Source organism: Neodothiora populina (assembly GCF_041146345.1).
Source record: "Neodothiora populina strain CPC 39397 chromosome Unknown canker_contig_9, whole genome shotgun sequence".
NCBI lineage: Eukaryota > Fungi > Ascomycota > Dothideomycetes > Dothideales > Dothioraceae > Neodothiora > Neodothiora populina.
In genome coordinates, this window is record NW_027191407.1 from 373,852 (window position 1) to 392,446 (window position 18,595).

The following is an 18,595-nucleotide window of genomic DNA, read 5'->3' on the forward strand; positions in this document are numbered from 1 at the left end:
GAGCCTGGGGCTTTTTGCACTCGCCTGAGCCATGCATAATCTGAAACGTCGACGACGTATCACAGGAAAGTGTAACGGAGTGAGAGCTGATGATGTTCGTGTATTTTTGCTTTTCACTATCTATATGTGCTAAGGTAGGTCTGTCGTGCGCTTGCGGCGGTGTTGTTCGGACCTCGTTGATACAGTCCGCCGTTGATTGTGTTACCATGTATTGTATGATGAGAAAGGTGGGCGCTTTTGTGGGCTATCCTGGTCTCTTTTATCTTGTGTTCCAGAGTGATACGGGGATAGTCATGTACAGTAGACTTACGCTGCTGCTGCTGCTGCTGCTAATGCTACTGCTTCTTGCCGCCACTGGTAGTGTACAGTAGCTCGAAGCTGTTGCAAGTTGGCTCGAGTTGCTCGAGTCATGATGCCTTGTGTTTTTGTTCCGTTTGCCCCTCGTTACGTGCCTTGCAAGTCTTCAATAATGTCAATACCGAGATATCCAAGGTATCTATCCCAATACGAGATGTTATTTCGAGGTTCGCCTCTGGACTTCTCACACCGGTGTGCTCAGCACCATCTGACATGTGCGCTGTCTCCTCGGCAGGCATCTACTGGTCGCAAGGAGATCCATATAGGAGGCTATGATAGCTAGCCATCACCCTGATGGACGAAATCCCACCAATCCGTTCCAGGCCCGCAAAGCCGCATGACTAGGTAGGCCTTCCATCATCATCGTGCACACTAGAGCACTGCTGGCGGCAGAATTACAGAAACGGCTGCCATTGCAACAGATGGGTCATGAGGAAACAGATGGGAAGAACGCCATGCAGAGCCGTTTCAGACATGACGGTCAGTCGGTGCTGATGATGCCTGCCTAAAGTACAGTACCTATCTACCCTAATTACTGTGCCTTGCAATCACATAAACTTTTTTCTTCCATCTTGTGGGTATCGTATGTATTTATCCAGGGGCGTGTTTATAGCTTCACCGTGATCACGAATTAACTCCTTTGCTTTTCCCCGCTTTGTTCTTCTCGACCGCTGTCATCAGCTGATTTGGGAAGTATAGTACCATTTCGGCGTCATTTGTCACAGCAGGCAGAGCTTGATGTCGGTGAGATTACCCCATTAAGAGGCTTGCCGTAAGGTTGTTGTTCTGGTCTCGTGGAAACGTGGTATCAAATCGTATTCAACGATACTGCCGAACAAGCCCTACTCTGTTTATCCTAAAAAACCTTTCTCTAAGGGGATGAATTGGAAGCTGCTCGAGGAAAAAAGGTTCGAGATGACAGCATCGATACAGAGCCGCGTTAGTCCTCGGTGGTAATCGAGACTCAATCTATGCAGAGACGAATCGAATGGCCGGGAAGACTTGCTCACTGTAGGCATCCTACGGCGGTCTCCTCCTACAGATGAGTAGATGCAAGTACAACTATCCTACGTGACTAGCGGTTGCAACTGCTTCTATTTATAGAAGTCACATCTTCATCCCTTCCTATCCCCACACGCCGCGGGCACACACACGCACGTACTTGCGCACGCACGCACATACCATACATATGCCGTGTCTCCATTCGACATCTAGACAAAGTGATGCCGAACAGTATTCCAGTCAGCAAAACAAACGGAGCCGGCTATATGGAGTACGACTGTTTTTGACCAAGACTCACTGTGATACAATATCAAGAAAAGCACAGAGTCCTTTTCCTTATTACTTCTTTATATACAGGTCTGCAAACTCGCGGAAGAGCGAGAGCGAGGAGGAAGGCTTATCTTATTCACATTTACGCCAAAGACCCAGGCAGACGCGACGCAACAGCGACGCAAGCGCGCACGCACACTTTTCTTACAGTAGCAGTTGTTTTCCCTCCCTCTTGGCCGTAGACTTGGACTAAGGTGCTGTACTGATACAACAACGCCGCCTCTTAAAAGTGGAGCCCATGATTTCTTGAGTTGATTCAAGGTCGGCGGATTTCCCAATCACTCAATACGCTACGAGCTACTACGCTCCAGCGAGCTTGGAAACAACGGCATCGGCCATTGCGCGCGCGTCAGCCTCATCATCTCCTATGCATGAAAAGGAAGTGGGACTCTAGTTTAATCGTTGCCTTCTTGCTCTGCCAGAAAGCGTTACAAGCAGAAAAAGAACCGTATAGCTTAGACCGCAGCGGAGGAGCAAATCATCTAATCATCTATTTTCTGAGTGTTTCTTGACTCCGCTCCCGGCTCAACCAACACATAGCTCTGCAACTCTTTCGCACCGCCTTTTTTATCCCTGCAAGCTTGACAAGCTGCACGTAACACAAGCGGGCGCTTTTGCGTATACATATTCATATAGGGTGAACGCCTGGCTCAAGGGGATCGGCAACTTTCTGCTCCACATCACCCACAACAACAACAAGCCCTCATTCAATTTTTGGTGGTCATCAATTTCTCTGCCTCAGCAACACTGCCACACCCAAGCACACAAATACTTAGAAATACGATTGGACAGAGCAATTGACGTAGCAAAGCATCTGGATCGCGTTGCTCTCCAAATATCCAAAAGCAAAAAGGAACGACAGGCGGCAAAGCGGGTCTCGACCTTTTCGAAGGTTTCCAGACCGTCAGTGAAAGCTGGGAAATCTTTAGTCAAGACCCGGTGGACTAGACCGCTCACCGACCACAGGGCATTAGCTGGGCTCTACTGTGTGATTGCCGCAATAGTAAGCTACTTGGACGGTACGGTCTGGGATCATTGTTGCTATACAAACTCCCTTCGACATCACGGCAAAGTTGGGGCAAAAAGGCACTGAGCGGACATAAACGCCAGAGGTACATTACCGTTGCACCTAAGAAATCCTTCCCGAAAAGTCAAAATAGGTGCCGTTCATCGATCATTAGCCACCCATACATTTATCACTAGTCGCTGGGGAGCCACGCGCGCATTCGATCCCGCTTGATCACATCACGCTCATTAAACAGGACAATCGGACCCGGCAGGGTTCAGCCAAACATCGATTTCTCTCTTCTAACGTCTGGAAGAAGCTTCGCGTATCCTGCCCCCGAGAAGTAACAAGTGGCCTATAGTGCAGTGCAGAGAACGAGTGAGACACTTGGCTCCAGGGGAGAAAGTCAAAAAGAACAAGTCACTGAATAGACGCTGGCAAAAAAACGTCACGGCCGTCAACAGCTTGTAACTCTACACTGGACCTACCGGTCTCGGTAGAATTCAAGTAGACATCGGGAGCGCCTCCTCAATCGCATCGCATCGTTTGGATAGCGAAAAAAAGAGGCTTGCCCCAGCTTTATCCGAACCTCTTCTGCTCCGAGTTGCTCGCGCTGCGACGGGAGCAGGGGATTGGGACTGTCGGGACCACGACAGCATCTGTTGGAGCGAATACTATCGCATAATTCATCGCCGACCATGACGGCCGTCCTGTCACCTCATGCCTCTCAAGGCGCAACGACTCCGGGTTCACCGACATCCTCTTCCGCGTCTTCGTCTACAAAGCAGATACCGCAGTCGCGACCGCAATCGCAATCCCAGTTGCAATCACCGCCGAAGTCGCATCAACAACCGCAACCTGAATCTGTCCTAACATCACAAAAAAAAAACCAGTCTGAGCCGTCAGCATCAGCCAGCAGGCCTCAGTCGCAATCGCAAGGATCAGAAGCCCTATCGACCTCTGCTCGATCAACGTCGGGGACTCCTGCATCGTCTAAATCTCAGCAGCAGCAAGCGCAACATCTGGCTGCGCCGAACGCTGCCTCCCCCGAAGCCAATGCATCGAGTCCTCGCGCAAGATCGCGAGACTCGCCGTCGTCACGCCGACAGTCTCGCCTTTCAAACCGCACTGCCTCATCACGGCCTGCCTCGTCCGTCTTTCCCATTTTCCCCTCTTCGCTATCTTATGCTCTTGTCCGCGACTTTGCATATCCCGCCTTCCACCCTCTGCACTATGGCGCCCCTACATACGAAACAAATCCACACAGCGAAAGCAACGCCTCGAGTCCCGGCTTCGGTGGTGCAGGTTATGGCTACGATCGCCGACTGTCCGACCCGCCAACGTCGTGGGAGATGAATCGAGGAATGTGGTCTGCAGGACCTTGGGGTGGAGACGGTGGTGCCGTCTTCGGCATCCAAAGCGGAGGCGCACCAGGTGATCAGCTACCATCGACGAGTTTCGGATACGACAGCGACGACCCGGAAGCTGTAGGCGCGGGCAGGTTGACTAAGAACCATCGTAAGAGCAAGAGTTTCGCCGTCGGTGAAGAAGGCGCCGGAGATAGCAGCAACAGCCGTCGACGCAGAAGCGAACGGGACAGCCGGCGGAGAGAGTCGCAAAAGAAGGACATGAGCCATCTGGGCACCGGACTGGACAGCCAAGGCTTCTTCCAGGCCGGAGCGACAGACGAGGAAGAGCATGACCACGCAGAAGGACAACAAGAAGAGCACGACTCGGCACTGCCGAGGACTTCTTATCTCCACCATCACGGCGACGAAGACGACTCGCTCAACCATCAGAAATCACAACAACACTATCATCATCACCACGATCATGACGACGGCTCATCACTCGACGAATCCTTTGCTGGTCCATCACTCGCCCTCTACACTTTCCACCCCGAAAATGCAAACGAGCTCGCTCTAGAAGAAGGTCAAATCATCGAAGTCGGCTACCGACACGGACAAGGCTGGCTCGTGGCCATGAACCCCGACACGGGCGAACAAGGCCTCGTACCGGAAGAGTACGTGCGACTACTGAGCGACATCGAGGGATGGGGCCAAGACGAAGACATGGATCTTGAGACCGTAGAGGACGAGACCATGACCGACTACACAGGCGGCGATGAGGTCAGCACAGCAGCGGCGGCACCCGCATCATCACAGGATGGAGAAGACCAACGGAGACAAGCAGCTCATGAATATAACGACAAGCACGATGGACGAGAGAACAACGGTGATGCAGAGATTAGTATGGGAGATGTGCAGGATGCGCTGAACAAGGGCCTTAGCCAAGGAAGAGGAGAAGTAGGCCGTAGTGGTGGTGGTAGTGCAGAGCCATCAGGAGAGAAAGAAGAGCAAAATCATCGTCATCAGCAACAGCAGTTGCCTGATCGGTCCAAAGGGGGTCATTCTTAGCATAGTGGTAATATCATCATCATCATCATCATTGAGTTGGTTGGTTGTTTTTTTGTCGTCGTCGTTATTGGATATATGAAAATATTTGAGAGGGCCTCGTTGGTGTCTTTCTCCCTCTTCTTTTTCCTTTTTCTTCCTTGTTCCTCCTTCAGCTGCTTTCGACAGTCCATTCTTCACATTCTTGCAGCTATCCTGTTCTTCAAGAGGCACGAGAGCCATGTCATCTCTCCAGCCACGACGTTCCTCACCCTCAGCTGAAGATTGGCTCAGCCACCACTCACCAACACTAGCCACCCCATCTCGACAAGTCCCGAACTGCACCGCACCCGCATCACAGATCCTGACTCCAGAAGCCTAGATCTGATCTAACGAAGAACCAAGTAAAAGGACTTACCTGCCTCCCTTCACGCACAGAAAGATTGATCATGTAGTGTGTAATGCGCAGAGGATTAGCCATCCACAGCACCCAGGACGAGTTTCGGCGGGTGAGGTCCGGTGGATCGGTTCAACTGCTGCTATTACTTGAGTTGGTATGTAGACTTTTGCGCCTTTCTGATGTCTGATTATGCGTAGATGGCGAGGCTGCAGGATGGTAGTGTGCCTGGTGCGAGTGTAGATGGGAAAAAGTTACGTTTGTTGGTTAGACGTCTGCTCTTGGGGCAGTCGGACGCTTGGTATACTGTAAATGATACGCGTGTAGACATGATGTGCTCGTAGTGATCGGGCGAGTGGGTGTTGTGAGGAAGATGTATGTTCGAAAGAGGGATACGCACAATTGCGAGGGGGATTGAGGGGGACCCTGTCCGTACCCTTGGTCATCCTCTCTTTGGCTTCCTGGGGTAGTGCGTAAGCAGGAGAGGTAGGGTTGAGCTTTTGAATTGGTGACTCGGATGTTCACTGAGAGCTGGGGAAATATGGCTTCGCGTCATGCGTTGGTTGATGTTTACTCAGAGTATGTTGAACAGGGCCTGACTTGATGCTTGTGCTGCGGTGGCATCTATGTAGTCATCGTCATAGTTAGAGCGTTTGGAAAGACGTCTCTGTTGCCTTGAACTGTTAAATAGGAAGATGAAGATATGTATAAGTAAGAACAAAGAAAGGAGTATGAAACCATATGCACTCGTTGCTCCACACCAAAAGAACCAAAAGAAAAGAAACAATCAGTCCGACCGATAGAATCACCCTTCCAGAAATCTGCCTACCACCTCCACAAACGCATCCGTCTCCTCCAAATGCGGGCAATGGCTGCTCTCAGCGAATCTGACCCACTTGACTTTCGTCTGCGTGCCTTTGCCCACTTCCCTAAAGTACGGCTCCATGGTGACGTCCTGCGCCTCATCAAACCGTCCATTGACCAACAACACGCTCTCGACATCGATGTTCCTCAGCTTGTCAGTGATGCACCAGTCCTTGAGACTGCCACTGACATGAAATTCCGACGGCCCGTTCATCGTGTGATACACCGTGGGGTCTTTGGCGAGCTGTTCCATGGTCTGGGTGAGTTCGTCTGGAAAAGGCACGACGCGGCAGACGAAGCGCTCGTAGAAGACCATCATCGCTTGCTCGTACTCGGGCGTCTCGGTCTTTTGTTCCTTTTCCAGACGTGTCAGGGTCTCTTGCACCGAAGACGGCAGGCGCTTGCGCAGGAGGTCTGCGACTGCAACCCAAGTGTGCATGTCTGATGGCGAGTCGGCGATGACAAGCTTCCGCAGGCCTTTGAGTTGCTCGGGTGAGCTGCTCGCGGCAAAAGTGGCTGCTAGCATGCCGCCCCATGATTGACCTAACAGATCGTAGGTAGTGATGTTCAAGGCAGATATCAGGTTCAGGAGTTCTGAGATGAACAAAGACGGGGTCCAGAACTTTTCGTCTCCACTTTTCGAGGCGAAGTGAGTCGAGTTACCGCATCCGATCTGATCGTACATGATCACTGGTCTGCCTCCTCCTGGGGCAGAAGAAGTGCTGATGTGTGAGATGGGGAGAAGATAGTTGTAGGCCATGCCTGGTCCGCCATGAAGACATATCAAGGGAATGGTTGATGCCGTCAACTCGCCGTAGATGCTGTACCATGTCTCTGACTCCAAGTCTGTGTTTGGTACGGCAAAAGCAATCTTGCCGCTCTTAGATGGGGTAGGAAGAGGTTTAGTCTGGCCTGGGGGAGGGGGATTCGGTGGGAGTGCGGGTCCCGGGGGAATGTTCAGTTGTGGAGCCATGCTTGTTGGCAAAAATCTTTAGATGAGTCACCCAAGATGATAGTTGATATCGTTACTTTGGAGATGAAGTCGGCTCGAGCAGAGAAGAAGAACTAGTAGAACGAAGAAAGAAGGAAAGAATTATTGGACTCTTCTTGAAGGATTCCAGTGGCGAGAAATCGAAGAGCGTCTATGTCATGTAGACCTCACCTTCTTATTTAACCGAGCGAACTCTCAATGACTTCAGAGAGCGTTTGTCCTCGGTTGATGCTATTGAAGCACGAAGCAATCAAGTAGAAACAGAGGTAGACAGAAAGCAGAAGGTCGCAAGAAGGTAGGGAATAACAGACCCTAGGTACAATACCAGTACGGCAGGGCTACATGGACACTTCGTGTTTGCTCCGAGACTCGCACACACATGCCTCACCTACTACTACACACCCGCTTACCACTGTTATACCATGTATCTGCGGGCCGTTATAGGACACCATGAGCATAAATGTATGGTACGAACTTCGCAGCTTCCTGTTTCGGAAGGTCATAGGCCTCATAGTCCTCATATTGTGGAGAAAGGGTAGGCTTCCACTTTTGCATGAGTTGATGATTTGTTAACCTTTCCCGCGTGCCTATCATCTCCGATAGTCGGAGCTGAAACATGCTCGTCTGCCGCTGCGTATGCATCCAGGGGTCCATTACAAATCCGCCTTTGTCAGGGCCGAAGAGATGGTGTGAATCGACGACGAGCTTTGGTTGTGTAGTGCCGACGGGGATGGTCGTTACGACACTGCAGTAAGGCCCGCCGGTCAGATCGATATCGCTGGACATTTGGGACAGCGATCCGATAGGCGAACATGTGGTGACGGTTGTGGGGCACCAACATCCTGGTTCCGCATGATCAATATACCTTGGCGGGTCCTATTGAGGAAGAAGTGCTAAGCCCGATTGAGGTGGAGACAAGCCTTGGGACATACAGCTCGATTGGGTTTAGCGGCTTCTCGTACACAAGCTCTGCTGTTGTCATTCTGCAGTTTGGCTTCATTTCTGTAGCTGTTCATAACATACCACATTACATCGTGTTTTGTCGCCTTTGCTTGTTGAGAACAAATTGGAGTCTGGTGCCTCTACTGAGAGAAAGAGTGTGTAATATAATCAACAGGCGTACTGCTGAGACATCCCCTTTCGGGACTTGTAAGTTGACACCTTCCTTTATTTCTCTCTCTTGTCCACCACCTTCCCTTTCCATGATGAGATTATATTATATTGGAGCTGTCCTATTTCTCTCCGGAGAATGAGGAACAAACCTATTACCTATACGCAAAACACCTGAAACATGCAAACCTTCATTCTTCTTCACTTTGATCTTGAATACATATCGAGGCGCTGGACTAATTAGCCATCAGATAACTACATCCTCTTCTCATACTTGGCACGAGACGAGACCGACCGCTTGAGCACATTGATTTGGTGTTGTCCTCTCGAAACAACTGTTTCTAAGAACACTTCTGAGCTTCCCACTTGATTCACATCCATGTCGCTTGATCCACGAAGGCGAGCGGCGCCTCCTCCGCCGCCTCCACCGCCCCCACCTGCAGAACCACAACCAGACTCCTCACAGGTGGAAGTAGATGGCGGCACGGTCGAAGAGCAGCTCTCTAAACCTGCTGCAGATCCCGCGTTAGGAGAGGACAATTTCAAATTGAGATTCTGTACAGTCTGCGCCAGTAATAATAATCGGTAAGTTTGTGACATTTGCCTGAGCATGGTCATGTCGTAAATGTTTCCACACCCTGCAGTATATGCAAGTTCCTGCATTGCCATCACAGATGCACTATTCTCGAACCGTCCGTCCGTCCACCCATATAGATAAAAATTCAATTGCAAAAAAAGTGTTCGAATCCCGCGCCGCTTTCCTTGCCCGCAGTCAATGTAGCCCGCATGACCTGTCTGAAGTCATCATGTCCTGCTGTCACCACAACTTCACCACGAACGACGCTGTCCGCATGTAGTTTGCTTTGCTGACACAAAATCATACACCCAGATCTATGGAAGCACATCTTCGCCTTTCGACAGCGAAACCGCAACCTTACCCCGTCATATCCTTTGGTACCGGCTCCCTGGTAAGACTTCCAGGTCCCAGTATCACCCAACCCAATGTCTACAACTTCAACACCAAGTCGTACGACGCCATGTATCGCGAACTAGAAGGCAAAGACGCACGTCTATACCGTGCCAATGGCATCCTACCCATGCTTGAGCGTAATCGATCCATAAAATGGGGCCCGGAACGCTGGCAAGACTGGAGAGTAGGCACACCTCGAGTCGGCCGAAGAGGGACTGCACCTTCGGGCGAGGGTTTACCGGATCCTACCTACGCTACGGACCTTGGTGCCGCGGGAACAGAGTCGGGGACCGTCGATATTGTCATCACTTGCGAGGAACGCTGCTGGGAAGCCGTCGTCGATGACCTGCTTAATAGAGGATCGCCGCTGAACAGACCGGTGCATGTGATTAACGTCGACATCAAGGATAACCACGAGGAGGCCCTTGTCGGTGGCAAGGCGATACTGGAGCTGGCGGACGCATTGAACGCAGCCGCTGTCGAGGAGAGAAGAATCCACATTGAAGCTAATGGTGGAGTTGGCTCGGCATGGGATGCTGGACATGCGGGTTCAAGAGAAGGCTTCGACGCCCGCGTGCCGGACATCATTGCCGAGTGGCAGGAGCGATGGCCGAACCTGCCTGCGCTGTGGACGTTGGCTTGGTTCTAAGCCTGCATATCATTGCCAGTCAGTCGACCTTGAGCCTGAGTAATGGAAGAGGCTGGGAGCGACATAATGCTGAAAAAGGTATTCTTTGACACACAAGAGGAGAACGCTTCGCCCTCGCTCTCAAATCAAGGACAACGAGAGCCGTCGAAGGATACATGAGCACAGCCAGACATCAAGGCCGGAATGTTCCGCCCAATAAAGATGTAAAACCTATTCTACAGAATGATAAGAGATACCCTTTACCACCAACAGATCCAAATTCACCTTCTCCATCACCTGCGTCTTGTGATACTATCATGCCGGTCGTATCTTCCAGAGTAGTTGTAGCCCGCTCGTTTGTAGGCTTCATGTATCGTATCAGTACGTTCCTCCTGTGACGCTATTTGCAATAGCAGTGTGAATGTACCACTGGATCGAGGTGATACCTGGACATTTCCTCGATTGTAGATGTCTGTGTCACGCGTCTAGACATGCACTCCCAAAAGATGGCATGAGGACTGTGATTCTTCTGTCGTGAGATTCGTTGTATAATTTGTCATTCAATGGGAGTTTCCAAGTCCTGAGCGGAGACGATCATGACACGCGTAAGTGATCTTCTGCATCATGTTAGTCTAGAAGAGCTGCGGGCTTCGACGAGATGGTCACGAAACACCTTGGTCGTTCTTTCGACAGGTACGCGCAGCTTCAGCTGGATGATCGCAGATGCTATTGCCGACTGTGGCTTCTTAGGCGCGGGTATTCGAGAACAATAACAGCAGTACCTAATACTCGACCTACCAGAGTCCGAACTACCGAAAGTGTACATCAAAAGACTGTAGGTCTAGGAGAGACCATATAAATTGCCGCAGAAACCTGCACTTACTGTGTAGAAGCCCACGAATGGCTGTTCGGAGAAACTGTGATAGACCACCAAATCGTGCTGGTTGGACAGAATGGCTTGTTGTGACGATGTCATCGTGCTCATCCCACCATATCGACTGAAAACCCAGGCTCTGATGATGGTGATGCATCTCGGCTTCGTGGTACTTATACGTGAAGATTGGAGCGCAAGAAGATATCGACGGCCGGATAAATGCAGCCACTGGGAATGCAGGGCTCCTACTAGCGGAGTTGAGTGTACTGTGCAGCAGCTCAACGGGCGGTCTTGATCATGCCAATCACTTGAGTACTTCTGAGCTCAGTGTTTTGTTGTTAAAGTGGGCGTCAGACTCACAAGATGATCGCGTGCTTGAAGGCAACGTTGTACCTTTTGACGAATTAGTCGCTCCTTCCCACTGATAATCTCGAGTACAACATCGATGAAGTGACGCGTCCAAAAGACATTTGCGTTCAGATCTGCGTCCTTGTCAATCTTTCGGCGTCCATAGAGCACTTTGGTCTGTCATAGTGAGCAACTCCTATTGGTCAGATGGAGCAAAAATGACCGATGAGCTTCAAGGTAGCTCAGGATACTTTACCCACAACGTCAACCCCAGACAGCAACGATTGTAGTTACGATGATTGTTTCCATGGATCCAGCTTCAGACGCAAACATCACGGAGGCTCTTGAGATTATGTGCGGCGGCGGGAGTCTATCGTCAAGGACGCCAGCTGGTGCCTATGTCTGTGGAAGAGAAAATAGACATCCGGATTGTGCCACAGCACAATTGCTGGAATCATCCGCCAATGCGATCGAAGACTTCGATGACCCTTCCATGGATAGCGCAGAACGCCCATCTTGACCAATTTGGTTTGTTCTGTGGATCTGCTTCTTCGTTCTACAACTTGACTGGAAGAGACGTCCTAGTTGAGCGGCAGATTTACTTAAGGCAACCACTACAACCTCCACTCATAGGTCGGGATGCTTTCCGACTAATGGCATGGCCTGGCCAGTGTGAATTCCGGCCTCCAGGACAAGGACGAAGATTTTTTCAGCGGACACTCTCAATCTCGTACCTTTCTGCCAGCCGACATCAAGTCAGTAAACCGGTGGGGTTTGGCCTCGGACAGCAGAAAGACTGAATGCTGTCCTTGCCAATTTCGACACCAATGGACTTGAAGAGGCGTCAACTTCACCGTGCAGCTTGCGACATAGTCTTCCCATCGCGCTTATCAGGTCAGGTCTCCTCGTGCCTCATGACTTTCGGCTCCACAAGCGGCATAGAAGCGTAGATGCTTATCTGTCCTTCGAAGTTGATACGGTAGGCTGAAATGCATTGGTTGCTACCAGGGCATCGTCATTTCACCCTTTACTTGTCAGGTCTATGTCACACAAAGGCATACGTCATCTGATATCAGGTTGAAGCAACTAGTGGTGCCGGCATGGAGCGACGAAGGATCCACCTCTGGTCAAATTAGGGACTCTGTATGACCACTCCCGTGCTCCAACGCTCGGACCATGTCCTCCGTATTGGTCAGCACCCTCTCCCCTGAGGGCAGCATGGAAAACTGCAGTATCAGAATGCACAGGAGTACGACTATACCAACTCTTACTTACTGATATTCTGCCGGCACTGTCCGCCGCAAGGCGTAATCTACATTGTCTGCACCAGGCAGCAAGCAACTTAGCGATAACAGACAATGGAGAATGGCAACTGGAAGCAAAGAATAGCATATTGAATCATCCGGTACCTACGCATTGTCATAAGCTCATAAATACGATCTGCTAGAGAGCATATCACTAATCGTCAAATCATCTCCAAACTCCGTCCACGGTATAAGAAAGCGAGCTCAAGTTCTCCAAGGATATCCTTTCGTCAAATCAAGCGGAAGGCACTTTTGAAGCGTCTCCTGAGCTCGGCACCCATGGCGGCTCTGCTTTCCGCAGTCCTGGTCGCAGCATCCTTGTTCTCTGCAGCACGTCTGAGCAAGTAGTTGAGACACTCTTCCATGCTGCCCCAGGTAGTGCATTTGTAGGCACGAGGAATATCTACATTCTTCCCATTGCTAAGGGCCTGGTTGGCTTTACCTGCCATGATGAGTTCACAACTCACTTCGTCAGCCATTCCCTGCAGCTGAGCATACGCAAGTGGTACAAGACTGTCATTCTGAGCAGCCTGTTGGGCCCTGATGGATTGCGCTTTGCGAACCGAGTTGGCATTGTGCGTAGCTAGCACGAGGTTGATGTCGGCAAAGTCAAAGGCATGTGAGCCATGAAGAGGCTGCAGAAGACCAGTAAATTGTTTCTTGAGGAGTGCTTCTGCCAGCGCATCATAGGCCGCATGGGTACTACCAATGTCCGGCCAAATAATCGATCTAGGCTCCGAGGCCAAGTAGGCGCCGCGCACAAGCTTGACACCCAAAGTGAAGTCTTCGGTTTTTGCAAGACTAAGGTGCTTTGCGAGCGTAGCAGGTGTTGATTTCAAGTATGCTTGATACGTGCTGTAGACCACTGAGTGGCCGCGATTGTAGTCTTTCTGCAAGTTCAAACACCAGGAGTGGAACGTAGGCAGCGTCGTAGTCTCCTCTGCAGCAGGGAGAAGTGAGATTCGCTTGGCGGCTGCAGCGGTACATACTTCACGCATAGCATCATCCATAAGCGCACTTGGTGGCTTCTGTTGTTTGAGGAGTTGCAAAGCCTCTGGACCGAGACCGGACCATCTGAAGATGCTTGTCAGCACATGTCGAATACGACGATATGATAAGAGAGGTGCAACATACTTCAGGCCCACAAAATCTCCTGGGCTGGCCATGTCGATGGTCTGGAGAAGGCCATTTCGCCATATATCCACGTCCTTGGCAGTATCCGAGATTTTGGCATCTGCCAGCACTTCGAGAGCATACTCGAGAATCACACCGGAGTACCCGATTGATCGCATCTGCTGGACATTGCGCTGAATCTCAGCTTGTGAAGTGCCGCTGCAAAACTGCTTATAGAAGGTCTCACGAAGTATCAACTTGAGTAATGGATTCTTCTCAACACTGGTCACTGGAGAACTGGAGTCTACCATCGCTCTCAAAGTCTTGAGGCAGGTCTGTAGGAGTAGTGGTGATGATGATACGCTCGTGATGAAGTACGTCCGAAGGACCTGAGCCAGTGGGAGACATGATAAAACCGGAGCTTGCGACGAAGCCACTGGCGAGACTACTGGAGATGCACTCGATGCTGGAGATCCTGGAGACGAATCCGACACCGCCCAGGTCGTGCGATCTGGCTTAGTGGTGTGGAGGCATCTGGTAGCGGCAAAAGAGGAGGAAGCAGTCAAGCTGGTGGTCACTCGCAAACCGCGAGTGATGCTTGAGATAGCAACAGTGTGGGGGAGCTTCATGACTGAATCGTATGCCGTCTGTGCACGATTCAGGTAGTCCCACCGTGTGCTATCGATGTCAAAGGCAGTGAAGAGGTGGAGAGATGACAGAAGGTTGATATAGATGAAGGGGGGATCTCAGAGTACCGTTTGGGACCGTATCTAACCGACTGCTAGACTGTTAGGCCTACTATCAAGGTATAACACCATCATTCCTTGAGCCTCTACTGACCTTCCCCTCACAACGAGGTTCCCTTATCGCCTATCGCCTATCGCATATCACTTATCGCCATTGCTGCACGAGTAATGAGCTATCGACGATAAGTGTTTGTCTCACTTTGCATTGCTGCCTGCGCTCGCCTTCCCCTTTCTGGCCAAAGTCCTTTCACTTCTGTTGTTCTCTCATCTCCTCTTACTCAGCAAAATTCCAGCATGTCCATCTCCACCCATCATCTCATCTATCTTCATGCATTATTCCTTTCTCCCATCTAGCCTTTAGTGAATCCATAGTCCGTCTACGACGTCGTCCCTACCCATGACAAGCCTCTGACGGCCCTGCTGGTCGGATGAAGGCATCTGCCGCTCACTTCTGTTCAGTGGCATCGATCAAAGCCAGCTGCATCAAGTCTATCAAAGGTATCATCTCACAGCGCCATGAAATAGCAGCTAAGTGAAGCGACAGCCCTGGCTGTCGACTGTCTGCCAGTACTCCCTTATTGTCAGCTCTGGGTGCCTTTCTTCAACAGAAATGTCACCCTTGCCTAGCAGCCCCTGATTGATAGTGTAGGCAGTGGTGTAAGTCGACGCCAGAACCGATGACGCAGCCCACCATTCCAGGTAAATCACTTGTGGACAACTTCCGTCTGAACGAGGCGTTGAGTTGTTTACTGACATGTGCTTCAACAGACGCATGTTTTTTATCGATAGCGGTTGCGTTTGCTGCCTTGTCGGAATGGTTTCTTACCATCAAGACGATCGAGCCATCACTTGATGCAACGCCTCCTTACATGACTTGTTCCATTCACCTTTGACGAATTCCCTTGAAAGGTCGTGGTATTGCTGTTATCTGTTGCGATCCTTCGCCATCGATCACGACTCAATCACCTTAGTGGAGCACTCATCGAAGGCCTATCCCTACAAGGACACTGAGATGGCTACACACATCACGGCACCTTCCCACCACACCTACTCGATCTCGAGTGGCTCAACTTTACCTCATACTGCCCCGCCGACGCCGCCGGACTCGTCAATCCATTCCACCCTATCTTCAAGTTAAGTTTTTCATTCTCAACTCTTTTTCTCATGTTATGTATCCACCACTACACATGCCGTCGAAGTCCCGGCCGCAGTCCCGGTCTCGTACTCGGCATCGTTGTATCAGTCCCTTTTTCACTTCTGTCTCTTTTTCGCTCGCAAAGGTCCTCAACGTCCTCTTTTTTTCCATACCTACCCCTGAATCCTACTCAGGGGTTTTGTTTCTCGAGCTTCCAAGAACTCTCTACATATTCTGGCTCTTCTCTATGGCATTCTGAGAAGAAAGAACTTTTATCGGTGCTTTCACCTTCTTCCATACGTACTTTGGGCCCATGGCCCCATTCATGCTTACAACGCTCTCATGCGAAAAAGTTTATGATCTCTCCTTCCCTTTTCTTCCCGTTCCCGCTTTCGTCAAGATCCGTTTCCTATATCCATTCTGTCACTACTCGGTGTTATCTTTTCTTCAAGACGAGGTAAGTTGCTCTTGTGTATCTCCTCTTTCTATGGCCAGGAACTCCAGCTTTGCTTAGGCAGTAAGTACACTTAGTTTCTTCCCGATCTGTAAGTCTTCCATCCTCTTTCGTGCCGATTCAGTCTTGGACTTTGTAACATCTTTCTCCGGCTTCTATGAAGGTCCGAGTACCAAGTCTTATGAAATGCTCAACACATCTCTCCAGCTTCTATGAAGGTCCGCGTATCAAGTTCCCAAGAAGTGTTCAACACATCTTTCCGGCTTCGCTGAAGGTCCGAGTTCAAACTTCTTCCATCCATGGCATTTCAAGTTGCATGTGTTCCAAAGCCTGTCTTCCCGGCTTCTCTGAAGGTCCGGGTATTGTGTTGATCTATCTGCACCGTGATTCCAATGAGGCTCCTCCTCGATTTTTGTTCAAATGCCATTCCCTTCAACTTGCATTGTCACATTCCAGTGGTAAGTGATCAAGCTACTCTTTCTTTTCTATCTGCGATGACCTATGGTCAAGCTATCGGATTTCATTTGCTTTTATTTCAGCCGAATTAAACAGAAACTGCAAAAAATGGAAGCTAAGGCTCCTAAATAGAGGATATCTTTCCATCAATTTCACAAAAAGGTCAGGAAAATTCAAAGAACACGAGAAAAATCTACCATACGCCGCTCTCAGTATCATCTCCTATAGACTTGGGCCTCTATGCTCTCGGATCTCTCATTTGCATCATTCATCGTTCACGCCCGTCGGGGACCTTGACGAAAGCCAAGAAGCACTTTCTTGTGATGATTCATCATGATTGTCACGATCATCACTTATCTTTCCTTTAATCGTTGTGGGTGTTGACAACATTACCGTCATCCAAGAGACTACGACCATGTCATGGTTACAAGAGCCGATGAGCCGGGCAACGCTCCCGCAAACAACAAGACATGTGAATTACGGGGGTAAGGTATATAAATGCTCCAAAGTACGATGTTATTGGTAAGATTCTGAGGGTGGCGCCGATGACTTACCCTGAAAGCGCCGTGGCTAATATGCAACTGTCTAGGCACCCTTCCAAAGAAGTTCCCAGAGACACTTGGTTCGATTCCCTGGCGCAGAAGTCGACATACCTTTTTTTTGCTTCCCTACTGCCCCTTTTTGATTCTTTCCTCGATCTAAAGCTATATATTCCGTGGGATTTGTCTCACTACCAGTAAGTTCCGCGGGTGGCGCCAATGGCTTACCTTGTGAGCGCGTGGCTGACATCAACTGTTCAGGCACTCACCTCGCAAGAAGGTCCTCAAGACGCTGGGTTCGAACCCCAGCGCAAACGTCGCCCAATATTTTTGTCCCTTACTCAAACTACCCCTTTTGCTTTTTGCTGTCCCACTTCGAATGCACACTTTTGATGAGCGGAAAGATGATAGTTGCCGTCGACATAGATCGGCTATGAGTTACTTCGAGCGCATATTCATTCTGCACGTCGACATGCATTGAGCTCCGAAAAATGACGTGCGAATGACCCATACGATGCCCGCTGAAGCCAAACGACTCCACAAACAATCCCAGAGGGTGTGCAATATCGTGATCCGCAGACCAGGCGGAAAAATTGCTATCTTCCAAACCGCAGTGGAACCAATGCCAATGAACGGGCTCTTTTGACTTCCCGAGACTCAGACTTGATCAGTATTCTTGAACGGGCCCAGAGGTCTACAGGCAGCTCACTTAAGATAGCGCAGTCTGGCTTGGAGCACATCGATCATTTACGTCGTGTTCTTGTTCAACAGCACATGGGAATGACAAGAGAAGCCAACACACTAAGCTGAAGTGCGCCACTCCAGTACTGGACTACAGTCTCACATGGCAAATACATTCTTAGGCGGACACCAGTAACATCATGTATATGACAGGAAGTGGAAAAGGCCGTTGCACAGCTCTTCAAGATGCTATCTACTCAATGGGATGTGCGATCGACTCACACCCTTGAGCCGTCGAGGCAACGCCTCTCGACCATCAAGGGAGACAGTGAGCCAATCTGGTTGGACGCCGGAACGTTCACCGTATTTCTCTCGCTCGAAGTTAGCGACATGTTTCCATGAAGCATCTGCCATGAGGCAAAAAGTTCGGTCTGATACCATGGAGGCGACGGTGAGGGTCAGAGCCTCTCCGCCACTGATAGAGACCTGACTTGCTGAGCTTTTGAGGTGGATTGTGTATGGTATGGTATCCGTCAACGACTCGCTCCTAGCTCTTCCTCATAACCCCCTCCGCTCCCTAGCTCTTCCTCATACGAGGTGGATTCCTAGCTCTTCCCCACCCATCCCCCCAGATTTCACCCCTACTTCAAGCATAGCGAAATAAAGCGAGCGAGCGAGCGAGAGGATCAGTTGCGATAGCTAGACGTGGCGAAACAAAGCGAACGAAAGGGCGAACGAGAGGGTTGATTGCGAAGGCGAAGCATGGTGAACGAAAGCGAGCGAGAGCATTGTTGGCGAAGGACCAAGCGTGGCACGAGAAAGCGAGCGAGAAGGTTGGGGACTATGCGTTCGCACAAGATGTTAGCCTAATGTCTAGCTGAGGGGAGGGGAATACTC

At 50.3% G+C, this 18,595-nt stretch overlaps 3 protein-coding genes across 3 annotated transcripts; 1 reads left to right on the forward strand and 2 right to left on the reverse strand.

The window, feature by feature from the left end:
* Positions 1-6,290: 6,290 nt before the first annotated feature.
* Positions 6,291-7,322, reverse strand: AAFC00_007286 (uncharacterized protein; the record flags this gene model as incomplete). Its single annotated transcript, XM_069347361.1, has 1 exon — positions 6,291-7,322. The coding sequence occupies one exon, from the start codon at positions 7,320-7,322 to the stop codon at positions 6,291-6,293; it is 1,032 nt and encodes a 343-aa protein (XP_069201969.1).
* A 1,507-nt stretch (positions 7,323-8,829) lies between these two features.
* On the forward strand, positions 8,830-10,069 carry AAFC00_007287 (uncharacterized protein; the record flags this gene model as incomplete). The annotated part of the gene is made up of 2 exons (XM_069347362.1): positions 8,830-9,035; positions 9,340-10,069. 2 exons carry the CDS (start codon positions 8,830-8,832, stop codon positions 10,067-10,069), a joined length of 936 nt encoding a protein of 311 aa, XP_069201970.1.
* Positions 10,070-12,804: 2,735 nt separating this feature from the next.
* Positions 12,805-14,316, reverse strand: AAFC00_007288 (uncharacterized protein; the record flags this gene model as incomplete). The annotated part of the gene is made up of 2 exons (XM_069347363.1): positions 12,805-13,648; positions 13,709-14,316. The coding sequence occupies 2 exons, from the start codon at positions 14,314-14,316 to the stop codon at positions 12,805-12,807; spliced, it is 1,452 nt and encodes a 483-aa protein (XP_069201971.1).
* Positions 14,317-18,595: the final 4,279 nt, after the last annotated feature.